General features: G+C 64.5%; 7 protein-coding genes across 8 annotated transcripts; 2 read left to right on the forward strand and 5 right to left on the reverse strand.

The window, feature by feature from the left end:
* The first annotated feature begins 134 nt into the window (after positions 1-134).
* Positions 135-2206, forward strand: AMSG_03474 (uncharacterized protein). Its single transcript, XM_013904375.1, has 2 exons — positions 135-318; positions 575-2206. The coding sequence occupies exons 1-2, from the start codon at positions 141-143 to the stop codon at positions 2179-2181; spliced, it is 1785 nt and encodes a 594-aa protein (XP_013759829.1). The 5' UTR covers positions 135-140; the 3' UTR covers positions 2182-2206.
* Positions 2207-2231: 25 nt separating this feature from the next.
* AMSG_03475 (uncharacterized protein) lies at positions 2232-3153 on the reverse strand (the record flags this gene model as incomplete). Its single annotated transcript, XM_013904376.1, has 2 exons — positions 2232-2912; positions 3115-3153. 2 exons carry the CDS (start codon positions 3151-3153, stop codon positions 2232-2234), a joined length of 720 nt encoding a protein of 239 aa, XP_013759830.1.
* Positions 3154-3369: 216 nt separating this feature from the next.
* AMSG_03476 (uncharacterized protein) lies at positions 3370-7998 on the reverse strand (the record flags this gene model as incomplete). The annotated part of the gene is made up of 1 exon (XM_013904377.1): positions 3370-7998. The coding sequence occupies one exon, from the start codon at positions 7996-7998 to the stop codon at positions 3370-3372; it is 4629 nt and encodes a 1542-aa protein (XP_013759831.1).
* A 658-nt stretch (positions 7999-8656) lies between these two features.
* AMSG_03477 (aspartate aminotransferase) lies at positions 8657-9885 on the reverse strand (the record flags this gene model as incomplete). Its single annotated transcript, XM_013904378.1, has 2 exons — positions 8657-9295; positions 9319-9885. The coding sequence occupies 2 exons, from the start codon at positions 9883-9885 to the stop codon at positions 8657-8659; spliced, it is 1206 nt and encodes a 401-aa protein (XP_013759832.1).
* A 688-nt stretch (positions 9886-10573) lies between these two features.
* Positions 10574-11329, forward strand: AMSG_03478 (uncharacterized protein; the record flags this gene model as incomplete). Its single annotated transcript, XM_013904379.1, has 1 exon — positions 10574-11329. The coding sequence occupies exon 1, from the start codon at positions 10604-10606 to the stop codon at positions 11327-11329; it is 726 nt and encodes a 241-aa protein (XP_013759833.1). The 5' UTR covers positions 10574-10603.
* AMSG_03479 lies at positions 11324-15679 on the reverse strand (the record flags this gene model as incomplete). 2 transcript variants are annotated; one of them, XM_013904381.1, is made up of 3 exons in its annotated part: positions 11324-12211; positions 12860-15099; positions 15408-15561. In XM_013904381.1, the coding sequence occupies 3 exons, from the start codon at positions 15559-15561 to the stop codon at positions 11339-11341; spliced, it is 3267 nt and encodes a 1088-aa protein (XP_013759835.1). In that variant the 3' UTR covers positions 11324-11338. The 2 variants fall into 2 exon arrangements, with proteins under 2 accessions (XP_013759835.1, XP_013759834.1); XM_013904380.1 differs by having other exon boundaries at positions 11324-15099; positions 15408-15679.
* Positions 15680-16124: 445 nt separating this feature from the next.
* AMSG_03480 (uncharacterized protein) lies at positions 16125-16503 on the reverse strand (the record flags this gene model as incomplete). The annotated part of the gene is made up of 3 exons (XM_013904382.1): positions 16125-16286; positions 16320-16427; positions 16468-16503. 3 exons carry the CDS (start codon positions 16501-16503, stop codon positions 16125-16127), a joined length of 306 nt encoding a protein of 101 aa, XP_013759836.1.
* Between the last annotated feature and the right edge of the window lie 699 nt (positions 16504-17202).

The following is a 17202-nucleotide window of genomic DNA, read 5'->3' on the forward strand; positions in this document are numbered from 1 at the left end:
GCAGTCCCCCCCCCCCCCTCCGTCCCCTCCCCTCCCCTCCCCTTCCCAAGGCAGTGACAGCTGCAACCAAATCCGCTAACCAGCCAACAGCTGCCAACCACCAAACTACTCCCGCGAGCCACGACACCCGACTCGGCGCCATGAGCCTCCCGTTCCTTCCGGGCAACACGTTCAACGACCCTTGCCGCCAGTCGTACGCACGGTCACAGACGCTTCAGTACAACAACGGATATGCTGTCCCTGCCACCCTCGGCACCACTCCTGCTGCTATGGGGCTGGATGACGATGCTCTCGAGTCTTACGCAGGCTCTGACCCCAGTACGTGCCTCACAGCCGTTGGTGGCCAATGCCGTGTCTGGGTGACCTGCCCCGCAATGCCGCTGGCCACCGCCTGCCACCAAACGGTCCCCTCCCCAGCACCCTCCCGCCCAAATTTAGTACCACCCGCCCACACCTACCACAGCCATACCTACTGCCACAGCCATCCCTTCCACCTTCCACCCCCCCCCCACCCAGTCTGCCACTAACTTACCCACCCCCCCTCCCTTTTGTTCATATCCTCTTGATGCCGTAGTGCTGACCTACGGGGCTGACTTTGCCGCCACTCGCAAGGCCGCCCAGGTTCAGCCGTTTGTGCCGGCCTACGTCAAGCTCGACAAGGTCGTCCTTCGTTTCGGTGCCTACTTTCAGGAGGCCGTGCCCGAGTCGCCGGACGAGACGTATCGTGTCCGGCGAGTCACTCTCTCAGTTTTTGTGGAGGACGACTCGGTTCAGATCGATGAGGCCAAGACGCCCAACTCGGGCCTGGTCCAGGGTGTCCTGCTCAAGCGCCAACTGGTGCCCAAGCCCGACGGCTCGCTCTACACCCTCGACGACTTTAACGTCGGCCTCCTTGTGCCCATCTACGGCCGCACGTACAAGATCACCTCGGCCGATGACTACACTCGCAAGTTCCTCGCCGAGCGCGGCGTCGCTGTTGCCGACGATCTCCCGCAGCCGCGCAACCCGTACGACGACAAGCGTGCCGCCGCCGCCGCCCTCGTCCACACCCATACACCTGACATTGAGAACGACAAGCTCGCCAAGTTCCTCGCTCACGACCGCCAGGTCCTTCGTTTCTTCTGTGTCTGGGACGACCGCGACAAGTACTCCAAGCAGCTCCGCCCGTTCAATGTCCACTTCTTCCTCGCCGACGACACCGTCGAGGTTCGCGAAGTCCGCACCAACAACGACGGCCGCGATCCATTCCCACTCCTCCTCAACCGCAACAAGCTTCCCATCCACCACGACAAGCTGCCGGCGCCCGGCGACCCGCCGCCAGCCTTCTACAACGCGCGCGACTTTTTCATCGGCATGACTCTCAACGTCTTTGGCCGCCCTTTCCTCGTCTACGACTGCGACGGCTTTACGCGCAAGTTTTACGCAGACGTCTTTGGCCGCGCCATGGAGCCCATCACTCTCACCCAGTCGGCCCCGCCGCCGCCCGTCGTCGAAGTCCCGCCACACACCGGGTTCGGCACGCAAGCAGACTCGCTCGGCTCCGTCAACCGCCTGGCCCCGGCCCCGCCCCGCCGCGACTACGTCAAGCTTGCCAAGAACGAGGGTAAGGTCCTCCGCTTTGAGGCCTCCATGATCACCACCGCCACTGTCGACCTTAACCGCAAGTTCATCGTCTCCTACTTTCTGGCAGACGACACCATGTCTGTCTTTGAGCCTCCCGTCCGCAACTCGGGCATCCTCGGCGGCAAGTTCCTTGACCGCACCCGCTGCACCTACCCAGGCACAGACACCGTCTACGAGCCGCAGGACCTGTACATCGGTGCCACTGTCGACCTCTACGGCCACAAGTTTGTCCTCACAAACGCCGACGAGTACGCACTCTCCTACATGGAGCAGCGTCCGCACCTCTACCCGCGCGCAAACATCCAGCTCATCAAGGCCAAGCTTGCCTCGGGCCTCGACGACTTTGTCAACGCTGCCACCATTCACGCCTCGGCCTCTCCCGACGGCCTCGTCTCCGCTGACGAGTTCCAGGACGCCTGCTTTGCCACCGGCGTGCCCGACCTTGTTGGCCACGAGGTCCTCTCGCTCATGCGCGCCATCGACTCGGACGCCTCGGGCCGCTTTGACATCATGGCTCTTGTCGACGAGCTCTCGGCCTCCTCTTCGCGTGCCGATTGATCCATTGAACTTGCGCCAGTCTGCCTTCACCTCATCCCTGACGTTGCCATTTACTCGTCATCATCATCGTCAAAGTCGCTCTCGTCGTCGTCGTCTCCACCCGCCACACTGGCCTTCATCACGTCCTCGAACCGCGGCGTCGTCACGCTCGGCGACGCCAGCGCCACCCCGCTTCCGCTTCCGCTTGTCGGAATCGGGAGTGGCAGCGGCAGCGGCGCAGTGCCTCCAGCTGTCGGCACCGGAACCGGGACCGGGACCGGAACTGGCCCTGCTGCAGACCCCTCGCCGGAGAGAGCCTTCTGCATCTTGACCGGCCGCGCCTCCTCGCTCTCGGAAGCCTTGCGCTTGCTTCCGGACGTGGATTCCGCCTTGACTCCTGCCTCTGCGCCGGAAGCCTCATGTCTCTTCCGCGCCGCCGCCTTGCTCGCCCGCTTGGCTGCCCGTGCCTCCTTGGCCTGCGCCTTGGCCATCTCCTCTGCATCCGCCTCGTCGTCTACATCAGGCGCGCCTTCGACTGTACTCTGGAGAAAGTCGAGAAGCGGACGATCTGCCACCATGGCCTTGACATGTGACGGCTTGATAAATGCTAGGCCCTTCGCACGAGCCCTCCGCCCCAGCGACTGGACCAGATCGTCGAGGAAGAACTCGATGGCCTTGGAGATGATGAACGATGCCTCGGGTGCCACACGCCCCACCTCAGGATCAGACTGAATGATGGCCTTGATACGCGCCTGTTCGTTTTCCCGCCAGCCACCCCCCACGTCCACGCACCACGCACCAGCCCCCATGCCCCGCCCCACAAACAGCTCGTCAGTCGCTTTTGCCTGTTGCACTCGCGAGCAGCGTCGGTCCCGTTGCCTTTGCCTAGCTGCCACTTCCCCTACCAACACACACACACACACACACACACACACACACACACGCACAACATACCCGAGGGAACCGACATGCAAACCGCTTGTTGGGTGCCATGCCGCCAACAGGGGAGAGTTGCGTGTCTACTGCTGCCTGCTGCCTGCCGCCCGCCCCTCACACCTCGTCGCTCGCTCTCTGTCGCTCGCACCCCGTCAGCATCAGCGTTAGCCATCAGCCTGCTCACTCGAACTCTACCCGCCGTCTCTCTTGGCCGGACGGCCTCAGCATCACACACATTCCACATCTTTGCCTCAGCTCGCAGCGCCAGGGCTGTTACTCGATCGCTTCGCCGTGCAACCGAGCAAGCGCAGCCTGTCGCGCGGCAGCAAGCGCAGCACGCAGATTGCGGCCTTGGAGCTGGCGGACGACGCCAAAGAGCTCAATGAGAGCGGCATAGAGACTGTCCGCTCCGCCGGACTTGGCAAAATCAAGCAAGACATCGGGCGCCGGACGGGCACACAGTGCAAGCGCCATCGGCTTAAAGAGTAGCCACTCATCCGACCGTGGGTTGATGCCGCCGACTGCTTGGGCCACAACTCTTCCCGACGTCCACCACGAGCCATGCAGCCAGCTGGCATGCAGCGCGCCGACGGCCCTACAGCTCGACGGTGCGCTCAGCGCATGAACAAGCGCCTCATGCGGCACATGCTGGAGCACACTCGCCACTGCCCGTGCGATCCGCTCGCAGCCAGAGACTGCGCCTGCGCGCGCCAGCGCGCACAGGGCGTCCTCATCCAGCGCAGCTGCCCATCTGGCTGCCGAAAGACCCTCGACCATCATCACCACAGCGCCGGCGAGCCCTCGCTCGGCAGCAAGAATCAGCGGGTACCGGCCACACGGACCGGGCTCCATGTACTCGGCGCCATCGCGAAGGAGAGCCTCGGCCAGAGCGTCTGCCTCGGCGACCACTCCGGCGTCACGGACTCGCCGCGCGTCAAGTGCGTCGAGGAGCCGGAGCAGGCTGGTGATCTGTTGCCCACTCTCAGTCACATAGTGGCTGTTGACAGGCACTCCGCGGTCAAGCAGTGTGCGTGCAATGCCGAGATGCAGCTCGCCCAGTGCGTGGTGGAGTGGCGAGTGCGTCGCTGTCCACGCACCAGAGAGCTTCGGCTCGGTGACAGCATGCCGTGACGACCACGGTCTGCGCTTCGCCGACCAGTACGTCCTACTGCCAAAGCGTTGACCACAGACTGGCTGTGAATCCTCCAAAGAGCGTGCAAACGCTCCAAGGGTCTCGCCCGAGAGCACGCCCGTACCACGCAGTCCGAGCATGGCTCGGAGCAACACACCAGCCGCGGTGGTCGACGAACCCAGCAGCGCTCCGTTGAGTGGACAGAGCAAGGCATCCACCGGATCACCATGGACCCGCGAACGGTCGGCACCTGCTGCAAGCAGCAGCTGCACACTCTCCAGGTGCCCATTGCGCGCTGCCACGTACAGAGGCGTCACGCCTGCCACGGCGCCGCCCGGTCCAGACTGGACCCGAACCACAGGCGACGTCGCGCACCCTCCGCTCAGCAGCAGCTCGAGCACTTTGGCATCGTTGCGTCGCGCCGCCTCGTGCATGACCCCCCAGCCCGAGCCCGCCGCCATGTCACATCCTGACATGTACATGCGGTACGCACGCAGCATCCGAGCTGGCGCTGCCAGCACAGCCACTGACAACGAGAGCCGAGAGAGCGTTGACGCAATCTTGTAATCCTTGCTCCCGCCACCACCCTCCACCATGACCTCACCCCGCGGCTCGGCCAAGGCCATAAATGGGCCACTTGCGACGGCTCGCCGATGTATAATCTCGATGCCAGCGCGTGCATCAGGCATGATGCCGTTGGCAAAGAGCGCCGCCGCCGCCAGCTCGTTCCCGCTCGTCACCGCCAACCAGTGCCAGTCGACCACCACCTTGCTCCCACGCTGCCAGAACACATGGCGTGCACCCCACTGCGAGGAAGTGAACCCGGCCAGCACTGCCTCGACATCGTGGGCGGTACCGTACCGCAGGAAGAAGTACATCGGTGGCGGGATCGACGACGCTGTAATCGCACCGCTCTCGCACACCGGTGGAACAGAGAGCGAGACCAGGCGACGGAGGACTTCGAGCCCCGCAAGCGCGTTCTTCCCCTTAAACTGTGATCGCGCCAGACAATCACACACCCGCTGAGTCACTGTCCATGAGTTGGAGCGCAGGAACGCGAGCAGATCTGGTCCAGCCTCGTCGTCCTCGCGCTCGGGCGCCACAACCAGATCGCGCAGGACGTCACCGCTCAGCTCGCCGCTCTCAAGCACCAGCAGGAGCGAGCGCATCGAGCCCGCTGTCGCCGCCACATGCGCCGCGTTGGTGCTCACCACGTACGAGCCACTTAGGGGGACGTCGTCGCCGAGGACGTCGACCCGGAACAAATGCGTGGAAATCGGGCCAATCACACTCACGCTCATCTTGTGAACAAGGAACTTGACCAGAGCGTAGCGGTCGAACCAGGCCGCAAGCGCGAGGGTTACAAAGCTTGGCTCGGCGCCCGCCGCTAGCAGCTGTTTCACAACCTGGACGTGGCCTCGAAGCGTTGCCATGTTGAGCGCCGAGTCCAGATATGGCTCCAGCTCAATCCGTTCCACATCGCGCAGCAGGAGCCGCACAAGGTCCGACGAGCCACTGGCTGCCGCCGCGCTGAGGACCGAGAAGCCGCCAAAAGCCGAGCCGATGGCAGCCTCCAAGAGAGTAGGCCTCGACCCAGCCAGCGACGCCTTCCGCCGCCGGTTCCAGTGCCCACCGTACAGCTGCCAGTGGGTCTCGACCCTTTCGGCCAGAGCAGGCGTTACATCGCCAAAGGCCAGTAGCCGGAAGAGCCCCTCTACAGCCGCCACCGGCGCAAACCAGGTTGCACCGAACGGAGGCGTGTACTCGCGCCAGAACACACGTGGCGGCGTTGTCGCCATCACTGAGCACACCCAGCCTGCCTCGCCGCGCCCAGCCAGATCGAGGACCAGGGGCACACCGCCAGGCGTGGTATAGTCCATGACATGCTCGCCGCACGCTGCCACAATGCTCAGCAGCTCCTCCGCCAGCTGCAGCGGTGCATTGGCCGCTGCAAGCATGCCCAGGAATGTGACCTTGCCAAACAGCGACTGGACATGCATCGCTGCGACAGCGTCAAAGGTAGGCAAGCTCATCATAAGCTCCAGACTTGGCCACACATGCTTAATCACAAGCCGCGTGACAAGTGCAGGCGACGGCGCCTTGACATCGACCAGCCCCATCCGGAGCAGCTTGCCAAAGATACCCAGCCACTCATTCTCGCCGGTGATCGCCGCCACGGTTGCGCCGTGGACATCGGGCCGGTTGAGAGCGCGAAAGGCGTCGTTGGGTGAGACGACGTGTGCCGCCGGCCGGCCTGCATCGCGGCTGACCTGCGGCGTGTACTCGGAAAGCACCATGCATAGCATTGTGTCAAGCAGGTCATGGTGGCCGGCAAGCGCCGCCACAAGTAGCGGCGAGCGGCACTTTGCGTCGCACGCTAGCAACGCTGCCGGCTGACAGGTTCCGGCTAGGAACTCGAGCGCGTCGGCAAGCCCGAGGCGTGCAGCAAGATGCAACGCCGACTCGCCGCCTCGGTCGGTGGCGGAAGCATCGGCGCCAAAGGTGCAGAGCACATCAAGCATGGTCATGAGCTCGGAGCGTGGCGTGGAGCAGAGCGCATGGTGAAGGACGGTCCATCCCGTCGAGCCAAAGGCAGCCCGGCTAGGCTTGTGCGCCAGGTTGGAGACAAGCGGCGCATCTGACGGGTAAAACGGGTCATCGCCCGAGAGAATAGCCATCACCTTGTCCGTAGCACCAGAGACTACGTAGTCGAGCAGTGATACGTGGCCGTGCTTTCGCAGCATGGCCAGAACAGATACACCAGACACGTCGCGGACCGCAAGCTCGGACAGCGAAAAGGTTGCGCGTGACGTCGCCGAGAGGCAGGCCAAGAAGCTGGCATCGGCGGCCGCTGCCGTCTTTGTCGGCCAAGTCGCGAGGTGAAGCGGGGTGGCCCCGGCGCAGTTAGCCATCACGAGCACGTCCGGAAAGTTGCGGACAACCAGCGGGAGCACGTCGTCGCGCCCACAGGCTGCCGCAATGTGCGCAAGCGTGTTGCCGGAAGCGTCGACAACGCGGACAAGATCTGGAAAGGCAGCCACAAGGCGAGCCACTTCCGAGTACGAAAAGGACGCGAGCTGGGCGTGGAGAAGCGTCTGGCCGCTAAGCGCGTCGCCCACAAGTGGCGCGTCGATGGACGGCGAGGCCGAAGCGGCGCGGACAAGCTCAAGCGTTCCATCAGGGCCCAAGAACGAGGGGAGCGAAAGGAAAGAGTCAGCAGCTGCGAGCAGCAGTGCGTCAAGGTTGATGATGTTGATACGGATGACGCTGGCATAAACGTCCAGTCGCGGGGCGCGGTGCCAGCGACGGCGACGATCGGCGGCCTTTCGCCGAGCGTGGTTGACAACGGCAGCGACTCGGGCCTGGTTGGTAGCCTTGCGTGAAGCAAGCGTCCGGCGGACAACCAGATCGCGCTTGTGGTTACGGCGTGAGACTGGGATGTAGGCAAAGACACCGAGAGGCTCTGGCGACGACTTTGTGCCCGGAGCGCGCCCGTTGATAGCCGGCAGCCGCGGCAGGATCTCGCCGAGGGCGATGCGCGCCTCGTCATCTGCAGCCACAGCAGCGCCATCCGGAGCCACAAAAACAAACTCTGGCTCACCCGGTAGCAGGCTGCCAAGCGCAGCTGCAACAAGCGGCCGGACAGTTGCGAGCGGGGAAGCCGAGCCGCCCAAGAGCTCAACGCGGAGCGGCTCGAACACCTGCGCCGATCCGGTGTTGTACACCGCCAAAGAGAGCGGCATGGTATCCAGCGAGGCCAGGATCTCCATATTACGCTTCCGCGCCGATTCTGCTCGACGGGCCAGCAGCGGCGGCTTGGGCGGCCTGCCAGCTGGCGAATGGCGGCCATGTCGAGCTGGCTGGTCGGAGCGCACCTGACGCCGGGCCTTGCGCGAGGAGTTAGCAGCGGGCGGGGATGAGGGCGGGGGTCCCTGCGCCCGCCCACTCCGTGCACCCATACCCGGCAAGTGGTGCTGGGTCGATGCAGTCAGGTGTGGGTCGCGTCCGTGTGGAAGTGGGAGCCCGACCGAGCCAATCGTAGCCAATGGCTGGCAGACTGGGCCCGAGCTCGAGGCGGAGCTGGAGCCCGAGCTCGATGAGCCGGGAGGATGGAAGCCGGCGTCCAAGTCTGCGCACTTGGGTGACTGCGGGCATGGAGAACGGATCGGAGATGTCTGCGCGGTAGAAAGGAGCATGTTGAGGATGACCAGCGGGATGATGGGTGGGAATCGGCAATGAGCGCAGTGATGGTGGGGCGAGAGGTGGTGTGGAGGAGTGATCAACCGCCGGAACTCGCTTCCCCCCATTTGGGCGGAGGGGGTGACGGACGGGGAGGGAGCGAGCCGAAACGGGGGGAGCTACTCCAATCTCTTTACACGAGGCGGGGAGACGAAGGGCGATGGAGGGTTTATGGAGTGGTTTAAGTCATCAGAGGTTGGAGGAGGGCGTGGCGGTGACGACGGCGTGGATGGCGGCAGCGACGGCGTTGACGTTGGACGCGTTGAGGCCGGACATGGAGATGCGGCCCGAGTGGAGGAGGTAGACGTGGTGATCAGCCATGAGTGACTCGGCCTGGTCGCGGGTGAGGCCGGTGTAGGAGAACATGCCAATCTGGTTGACGATATGCGACCAATCGCCGGGCGTGCCGGCGGCGACGAGGGCGTCGTGGAGGGCGTGGCGCATGGCGACGACGCGGGCAGACATGGTCTTGAGGTCGGCAAGCCACTGGGTGGTGATCTCGGGAGTGGTGAGGAGGCGGGTGACAACGCTGGCAAAGTAGCGCGGCGGCGACGAGTACATGGGGCGGATGATGCCCTCGAGCTGAGTCATGAGCGCCGGGCGGGCGTCTGCAGCGTGGGTGAGGACGTGAGCAGCACCGACGCGCTCGCCATAGAGGCCGGCAGACTTTGCAAAGCTCTGAGCGACGACGAGGTCGATGCCGGCGGCGGCAAAGAGGCGGAGCGAGGCGGCGTCTGCGTCGGGATCGCCCGAGGCAAAGCCCTGGTAGGCGGCGTCGAACCAGGGGAAGAGGCCGCGCTCGAGGCAGACGTCGCGAATGGCCTCCCACTGGGTCATAGATGGGTCGACACCCGACGGGTTGTGGGCGCACATGTGGAGGAGAACGATGGCGCCTTCCGGGCGGCGCGGAGGTCTGCGAGCATGCCGTCGGCGTCGAGGCCGCGGGTGGCGGCATCAAAGTAGCGATAGGTGCGGATGTCTGCGTCCGGGTTCGTCCGCGACAGCACCTTGACATGGTTGCCCCACGTCGGGTCGGGGAGGTAGATCGGGGCGGCGGGGGCGAGGATCTTGAACAGCTCGGCGAGGACGCGCAGGGCGCCGGTGCCCGAGAGCGTCTGGACGGAGACAAGACTGTCGACGACGGGCGAGTCTGCGCCAAAGATGAAGCGAGCAGCAGCAGCAGTAAAAGCAGTGTCACCGCGAATGGGAAGATACTCGTGGATGACCGTGTCGTCGGCAGCAGCTGCTGCCTTGGCCGCTGCCACTGACGGCAGGATCCACGGCTTGCCGTTCTCGTCGCGGTAGGCACCGATGACCAGGTTGGCCACTGGTGCAGGGTCGGCCTTGGCCCGAGCTGCAATACCGTAGATGGAGTCTGCCGGAATGGGCTGCGCGTTGACGAGGTGAGATGATGCCATGCGTGCCAGGCGAGTGGGGGTACGGGGAGGGAGAGAGAGCGGTGGGTGCCGCTGTCGCGGTCGTGCGCCACGTGGCGGCGGCCCGGTGAGCTGGGGCAGCTGCGATAACTGGATAGGTTTGGGACAGGGTAAGGGGTGGGGGGATGGGGGGGTTAGGGGGAGGGTATTTGCCTTTGGTAGTGTATGGGTAGCATGGGGTGGGGCGGTATGTGCAGTGGATGCGCTATCTGTGGTGATCTTTTCTCTAGCTACACATCGGAGTGACTCGGCCTGCGGCTTGTAGCACTCCCACAGGACGCACTACGGCTGCATCGCTGATGATGCAGCGTCTAGGGCCAGGTCATGGACCACGCATCGGCCGATACGAAAGCGAGGACGGGGGGGGGGGGGGGGGGGGGGGGAGGGGGGAGGATCGGCCTGTGTGTAGAGGTCTTGTGCTGCTGCGGCACGCGAGCAGACGCACATCATTTGCAACGCGAAATCAAGGGCCAGGCCAGGTCATAGGCCAGGCATCGGCCGTGTGTCTTCTGTGCACCCGAGTGCGAGATCGGAGTCGTCGGAAGAGCTGGCGGCGAAAGTTGCGTCGGCGAATCGGCGGCAGCGGGCGGAGAGCGACCGTTGCGTGCGCACATGCGAGTTTGGACGGCGGCCGGCAGGTGGAGGGACGAGACTGGGCAACACATCACTCGAACGACAGAGACGGGAACAAGGAGCAATCATGGACGCCCTGAGGTCAGCAAAGAAGACAATGCGCAAGGCGACGCGTAAGGCGACGCGGTCTGTGCACGAGGCGCTGCACTCTGTCATCGATGAGGAGATGGACATCCAGAAGGCGCTCGAGCATGTGGCCATGGAGCACGAGGACTCGTCGACGTATGTCTCGGCCTGGGCCGAGACCACGGGCGATGCCCAGATCATTTCCTTTGCATCGGCCCTGCAGCCGCTCTTCCGCAACCAAGTAGAGGCAGAGGGTGCACTGGCGGTGGCTCAGGGCGACTTTGTGGAGATGTGGAAGCGGCTCCTGGCCAAGGAGCGCGTCCGCGACAACCTGCGCAAGACGCTCGACAAGAACCAGGCCAATGTCGACAAGCTGCAGACCAAGCTCGCGTCAGCGCCGGCTGCAAAGCGCGCTGCACTCGAGCAAAAGCTGGCGGAGGCGACTCAGCTCCGCGATGCCGCGCAGGCCGAGTACGAGCCGGTCGCCGCCGAGACTGCCGCCTTCACCCACGATCAGCTCGTCGCCGGCTACACTGCCTTCAATGCAGCCTACATTCAGTACCTGCAAACGTGCCTCAACGCCGCCAACGCCCGTTCCGACACCATCAACGCCTTTGCCGCTGGCAATCCGCAGGGAGGAGGCGGTATCCGGGCCGCCGCCGCCGCCGCCATGGGCTCCGCTGCCGCGTACATGCCCAGCAACGGCGCACCGCCGGCCTACCAGTAGAAGATCGTTTTAAAGCGTAACGTCGATGTGCAGGCCGAGGTGCACACCCGACTCAAAAGCAAAAGTGATTTCGTTCGACGGCGGCGGCTCCAAGACCAGCTGCGAGAGGCCGAGGACGCCAAAGCCGAGCTCCTCGACTTCGTCGTTGGCGTCGGCGCAGACAAGTCGGACCAGCATGTCCGCCGGCCCCGGACACGCCAATGCCAGTGGAATGTTGAGCGATTCTTCCCAAGCGCACGTGCCCGATGCATCGATGACAGCCTCGGCCGTGGCAGTCACTAGCTCGCCAAGCCGGACAACTGTCACTGCGCGTCGGCTACAGAACCGCAGTGGGATTGCCGACGCGCCCTTGAACGCGATGTTGAGCGCCGACATCGCACTTGAAGACGACGACGACGACGACGAAACCTCGTCCTCGATATGTGCTGCTGATGCTGAACACGCACTCGACACAAACGACATCTGGTAGCCGAGCGTGGCTGAGCCGGCCAGCATCGGGTCGCTGCTGCTTGTGCCGCTGGAAACGATCTGGTCAGACATGGCTTGGGATTCGGCGTCCGCTTGCCGTGCCTCGGCCTCTTGTTTGGACTCGGCCTGAACTTTGGCCGGGGACTTGACCTCGGCTTTGTTCGCCTGCCACACATCAGCCTGCGGCTCGGTCTCGGCTTCGTCCGCCTGCCACACATCAGCCTGCGGCTCGGTCTCGACCTTGGCTTCGACCTCGGCTTCGTCCGCTCGCCGCACATCAGCCTGCGGCTCGGCCTCGACCTTGGCTTCGACCTCGGCTTCGTCCGCTCGCCGCACATCAGCCTGCGGCTCGGCCTCGACCTTGGCTTCGACCTCGGCTTCGTCCGCTCGCCGCACATCAGCCTGCGGCTCGGCCTCGACCTTGTCTGCCTGCCACACATCAGCCTGCGGCTCGGTCTCAGCTTCGTCCGCTCGCCACACATCAGCCTGCGGCTCGGTCTCGGCTTCGTCCGCTCGCCACACATCAGCCTGCGGCTCGGCCTCGACCTTGGCTTCGACCTCGGCTTCGTCCGCTCGCCACACATCAGCATGTGGCTCGGCCTCGGCTTTGTCTGCCTGCCACACATCAGCCTGCGGCTCGGTCTCAGCTTCGTCCGCTCGCCACACATCAGCCTGTGGCTCGGCCTCGGCTTTGTCTGCCTGCCACACATCAGCATGTGGCTCGGCCTCGGCTTTGTCTGCCTGCCACACATCAGCCTGTGGCTCGGTCTCAGCTTCGTCCGCTCGCCACACATCAGCCTGCGGCTCGGCCTCGACCTTGTCCGTCCGCCACACATCAGCCTGCGGCTCGGCCTCGGCTTCGTCCGCTCGCCACACATCAGCCTGCGGTTCGGTCTCGGCTTCGCCCGCCCGCCACACATCAGCCTGCGACTCGGTCTCAGCTTCGTCCGCCCGCCACACATCAGCCTGCGGCTCAGCCTCGGCTTCGTCCGCCCGCCACACATCAGCCTGCGGCTCGGCCTCGACCTTGTCCGCCCGCCACACATCAGCCTGCGGCTCGGCCTCGGCTTCGTTCGCCCGCCACACATCAGCCTGCGGCTCATCCTCGGCAGCATGCGAGTCAATATCTGACCGCCATACGGTTCCACTCCTCTCACCAGACTCACTTCCACTCTCGCTGACCACCGAGAGGTCCGAGCCCAGGCCACGGCCGGCATTCCGCTGAGCAACCTCCATCCACGACGCCGGCCTAGACAGCACCCCGCTCCCAACTGCTCTCGCATCCGCATCCGCATCCACGTCCGCTTTGGCCACCAGCGCGAGATTCGACGAGCTTTGTCCAAGTTGCGGTGCTTGCCGCGCCCACTTCTCCTGGTACTGCCGCCGCGACTCGGCGAGCTCTCTCCGACGCTCTTCCACAGAGCGCCGGAAGCCTGAAAACCGCCCCGCGAGTGGGTGCAGATCGGCAGGCTCAGCATTATCGGCCCGTCCATCGAGGGCAGACCCGCTCCCGCTCGCCCCCGCTGTGCTGCCGCCACGACAACTGCTCGCCCCTGAGCGCTCGTCGTCGTGATAGCGGCTCGCCACAAACGAGTGCAGCCCCGCAGAGCTCCCAGAACCGGCGCCGTGGCCCTCGCTTGGCGGTGAGAGCAGCGATTCGCGGCGGATGATCGGCTTGGCCTTTGACGAGGAGGAGCTCTTGGTCTTGGACTTCTTGTTCTTCTTCTTGGTCGTCTTCTTCTTGCGGACTCGCCGAACCCGCCGCCGCCGCTTCAGCTGCCGCTGCAAACGAACTGCATCCGGGATCTGCGAGAGCGATGCCTCAGTCACCCGCGAGGTGTCGATGCCCGGCGCCCTGGACGTCACCTGCGTTGTGCGCCGCCCCACAGACGGCGCCTCGCTCCCCTCCAATCGCAATGGGTCCAGCTGCTCTCCGTGCCGCCAGCGGTAGCCGGGCTTGATTCGAAGCCGCCCAGTCCTCCGGCTGCGGCCTCCTGGCGGCCGCGCAGCAGGCGGCCGCGGCACAACCGGCTCCTGACTGGGGGCGCCAAGCTCGTTCCCTACCCCTGCAGGCTCAATGACCGCAACTGCCGCTGCCACCGGAGGCACCTTGGGTAGCCGCCGGGCCGTGCGCACACTTGGTGCCGCCACCTCGCTGCTAGGCTTTCCAAACGCTGCATCAAGCATCGCCCGAAAGTACACCATGTCTTCGGTCACGCCCATGCTCGCAGCCACTGCGTCCGACCCATACGCCGTCTGCAGCGACGTAAGCGCAGACGCCGGTCCGGGCACAGGCTTCACTGCCTCGGCACGCTCGCGCTTGTAGAACTGCGGCTGAAGCTCCGGATCGTCGGCGAGGCATAAGACATCGCCAGGCGTCGATGCCACCGCCCGCCGGACTCGCGACGGCCGCGACCGAGCCGAGCACCCCGTCACCCGTCGCTCCTTGAGCTTGGGAAACATGTACGCCTTCCACAGCGCTGCATGCATGGCCCGCAGCGAGGTCGCCCCGTCGAGCGCCTCCTCCGGCGCCTGGGTGCCCATCACGCCCGAGAGCCCAATCCGCACCGCACCGCCGCTGCCGTCGACAAGATCAACCCAGCCCTCCCACTCCTTGACCAGCACTTGCGGCCAGACGGATGCCATCGGAATCGCCGCCCAGCCCAACTCCAGGTCGTCATCGCCTTGCCGGCTCGCAAAGACTATGACATGCAGAAACTCGGTGTCAAGGTTGATCTCGGGTGTCAGCGCGACCCGCGACACCGCCTGCCACACAGGGCTCGGATCCGCCGGGGACGTCTCAGTCCGTGCTGCGACCGACCCGAGGCCGAGCACCACATACACTCCGTCGCTGCCGCGGGCCATCGCGCTCAGGCCCCGTGCCCGCAGGACCCGGACAACCAGCTCGTCTGGACGCGATATGTCACCGCCTGACTCGCTACTGTCACCATCGGGCCTACTGTCGCTATCTTTGCGCTGCGGCGTCGTCGGTGGTGACTCGCCCAGCAGCGCCGCTCGCGACAGCGTCCACCGCCGCCCGCGCTGCCGCACCGACATCGACTCGATTCCGACGTTGCTTGCCAGCATGGCGAGAAGATCAGCGTCAGCCCGCGCCGCCGAGGCTGTCACATCCAGCACTAGATGCCGCACAGAGGTGTTGACATGGAGCGCCGCGAGCGTGCGCGCATAAAGACCGTACGGCACGCCGGCGAGCACAACAATCGCCACCGCCGTGTTGAACGCAAGCGCATCGGCCACCGCCACCGCATACGACACTTCCCACGCCAGAAGCTCGCCCATGTCTACATACGTAAGCCGCCTGTCCGAGTTCTGCACAGCGCGCAGCACCAGCGGAGGCTGACTCACCCGCCGTCCATCCTCCCTACCTGCCGCCGCAAACAGCGGGGCCAGTTGCGCCACACCCATCGCCCGATCTCTCAGCGCCGCATAAACCGCCGTCGCCGTCGATTCGGCTGTCCGTCAGCCCCCGCCAACACGCAGCCGTCCGCAAGCCCGTCCGTCCGTTTAGCCAGACACGCCCGCCGCAACACACCTATGAGTCTCTTGCCCTCCCTCCCCTCCCATACATCCACACAACCCTACTACGTACGCGCCTCTGTCAGGAGCCGGGCAATGAGCTCGGCTGCAAGGACCGGGTCTGCCGCAGGCTGTCCTTCGGCGCTGTCCCCAGCCGGCAACAACGTGTCCGGAGCTGCGGACGCCACAAAGCCAATGGGAAGAGTGTCGCCATTGCCAGACACCATCCCAGTCTCTGCAGTCTCTTCTCTGCTCTTTGTCTTCAACACTCTCTCTGAATCATTGCACAGTCTGCCTTTGCCGCTGCGCTCAGGCTCGGCTTCGGCCGCTGCTCTCTCCATTGAGTCGAGTGCCACCGACCGGCCGTAGGTCATGCTGGCGAAACTCGCCTTGCTGGACTACGTTGTCAGGACGCTGCCGAGCAAATCAAGCGGTGTCTCTCCGCGCATGACCTCGTCAAGATCAGTGCGCAAGTCCTGCTGCAAGCCCCTGCAATCCATCATCATGGTCGGCAGCAAGTGCCAGTTGCTGCTCTCCGCCTCGACGGGAAAGGTACTCGCCGCGCCGCAGGCATCGACACATACTCGCTGTCGGCGAGGAGAGCTCCGCGCATCGATATGATCGGCGGCTGGGGCGTGACCGGGGCAAGGGGTTGGGCGCGGGACGGCTTCTCGTTTCACAACTACTTGGTCTTGGCGCCGTCCTTAACGGTGTCGATCATCGCCTTTTGGTCCTGCACCAAGGCTGTTCTCGCCACCCACGCTACCGCCAAGACCAAGCCGAGAATGAGTCAGACGTCGTTGACCTGGGTGAGAGTGGTAAAGACGCGGGCGAGCAAGCCGCCAAAGTTGAGGACAAAGGTGATGGGCGAGAGCGGGCCAGTATGGCCGTTGGCAAAGTTGGCGATGATCGCAGGGATGCGGACGGCGCAGGCCAAGGGGATGGTGGAGAGCTGAACGATTTAGCGGAGGTCGGCCGGGAGGACGATCATACCAAGGACGAGCGCGGCGCCAAAGACCGAGACGGCGATACGCTCAGACCACGCGACCGGCGGCACGGTGTAGTGCCAGTAAATGACGACAAGGACAAGGTTCTGGGCGAGGCGTGCCGGCCACAATGGCCAGTCACAGAACCTGCGAGACAAGCACCTTGACCCCGGGCAGATCCATGCCGATGACCGGGAGCGGGGCGACGACGACAGAGACCACAGCCGGCGCTGTAATGAGTCCAATCACGAGACGAGTCTCCAGGCGAACATGGCTGGACAGGCTGGTTAGGAGACTGAAGAGTGGTCGGGAGAGGGGGAGGGGGGGGGGGGGCTGTGTCACCCTCGCTGCGCGGTGGTATATTCGGCGACGCGACAAGTTGTGTCTGTCTAGAATTTTTAACAACACCCAGCTGCCCGCCGCTCTCTCCACCATCCAGCGAATAGAAAAACCCGTACACACACATACACACACATACACGTTCTTACACACACCAGTACGTACCTGTTTGTACAGCTCCCCCCCATCCCACATACTTACAAATACACCATCCCCCCCCCCCCCCCTTTCGGCACCTTTTCGCTCCAATATGCGCGTGTGTGCCACGGGTGTGTCAAAAACGCCGAGAGGTCACCTCGCGCCGCCGATACACTCACCACTCACACTGCCCAGTCACAATGAGCAGATACAGCATGCGCGGCATGCGGTATGCACTGCTGGCGGTTGCCTTCAACATATCGTTGCTCGTAATGTATGGGCTCGGTGGCTTCGACACGTTCGACACGCCAGCAGTACTCCGGGGAAGCGGAAACACAACCCCGGCGCCACCGCCACCTCCTCCACCATCGCCACCGCCTCCTCCTCCATCGCCACCTCCGCCTC

The sequence above is a fragment of the Thecamonas trahens genome (genome assembly GCF_000142905.1).
Source record: "Thecamonas trahens ATCC 50062 unplaced genomic scaffold supercont1.13, whole genome shotgun sequence".
Taxonomy (NCBI): Eukaryota; order Apusomonadida; family Apusomonadidae; genus Thecamonas; species Thecamonas trahens.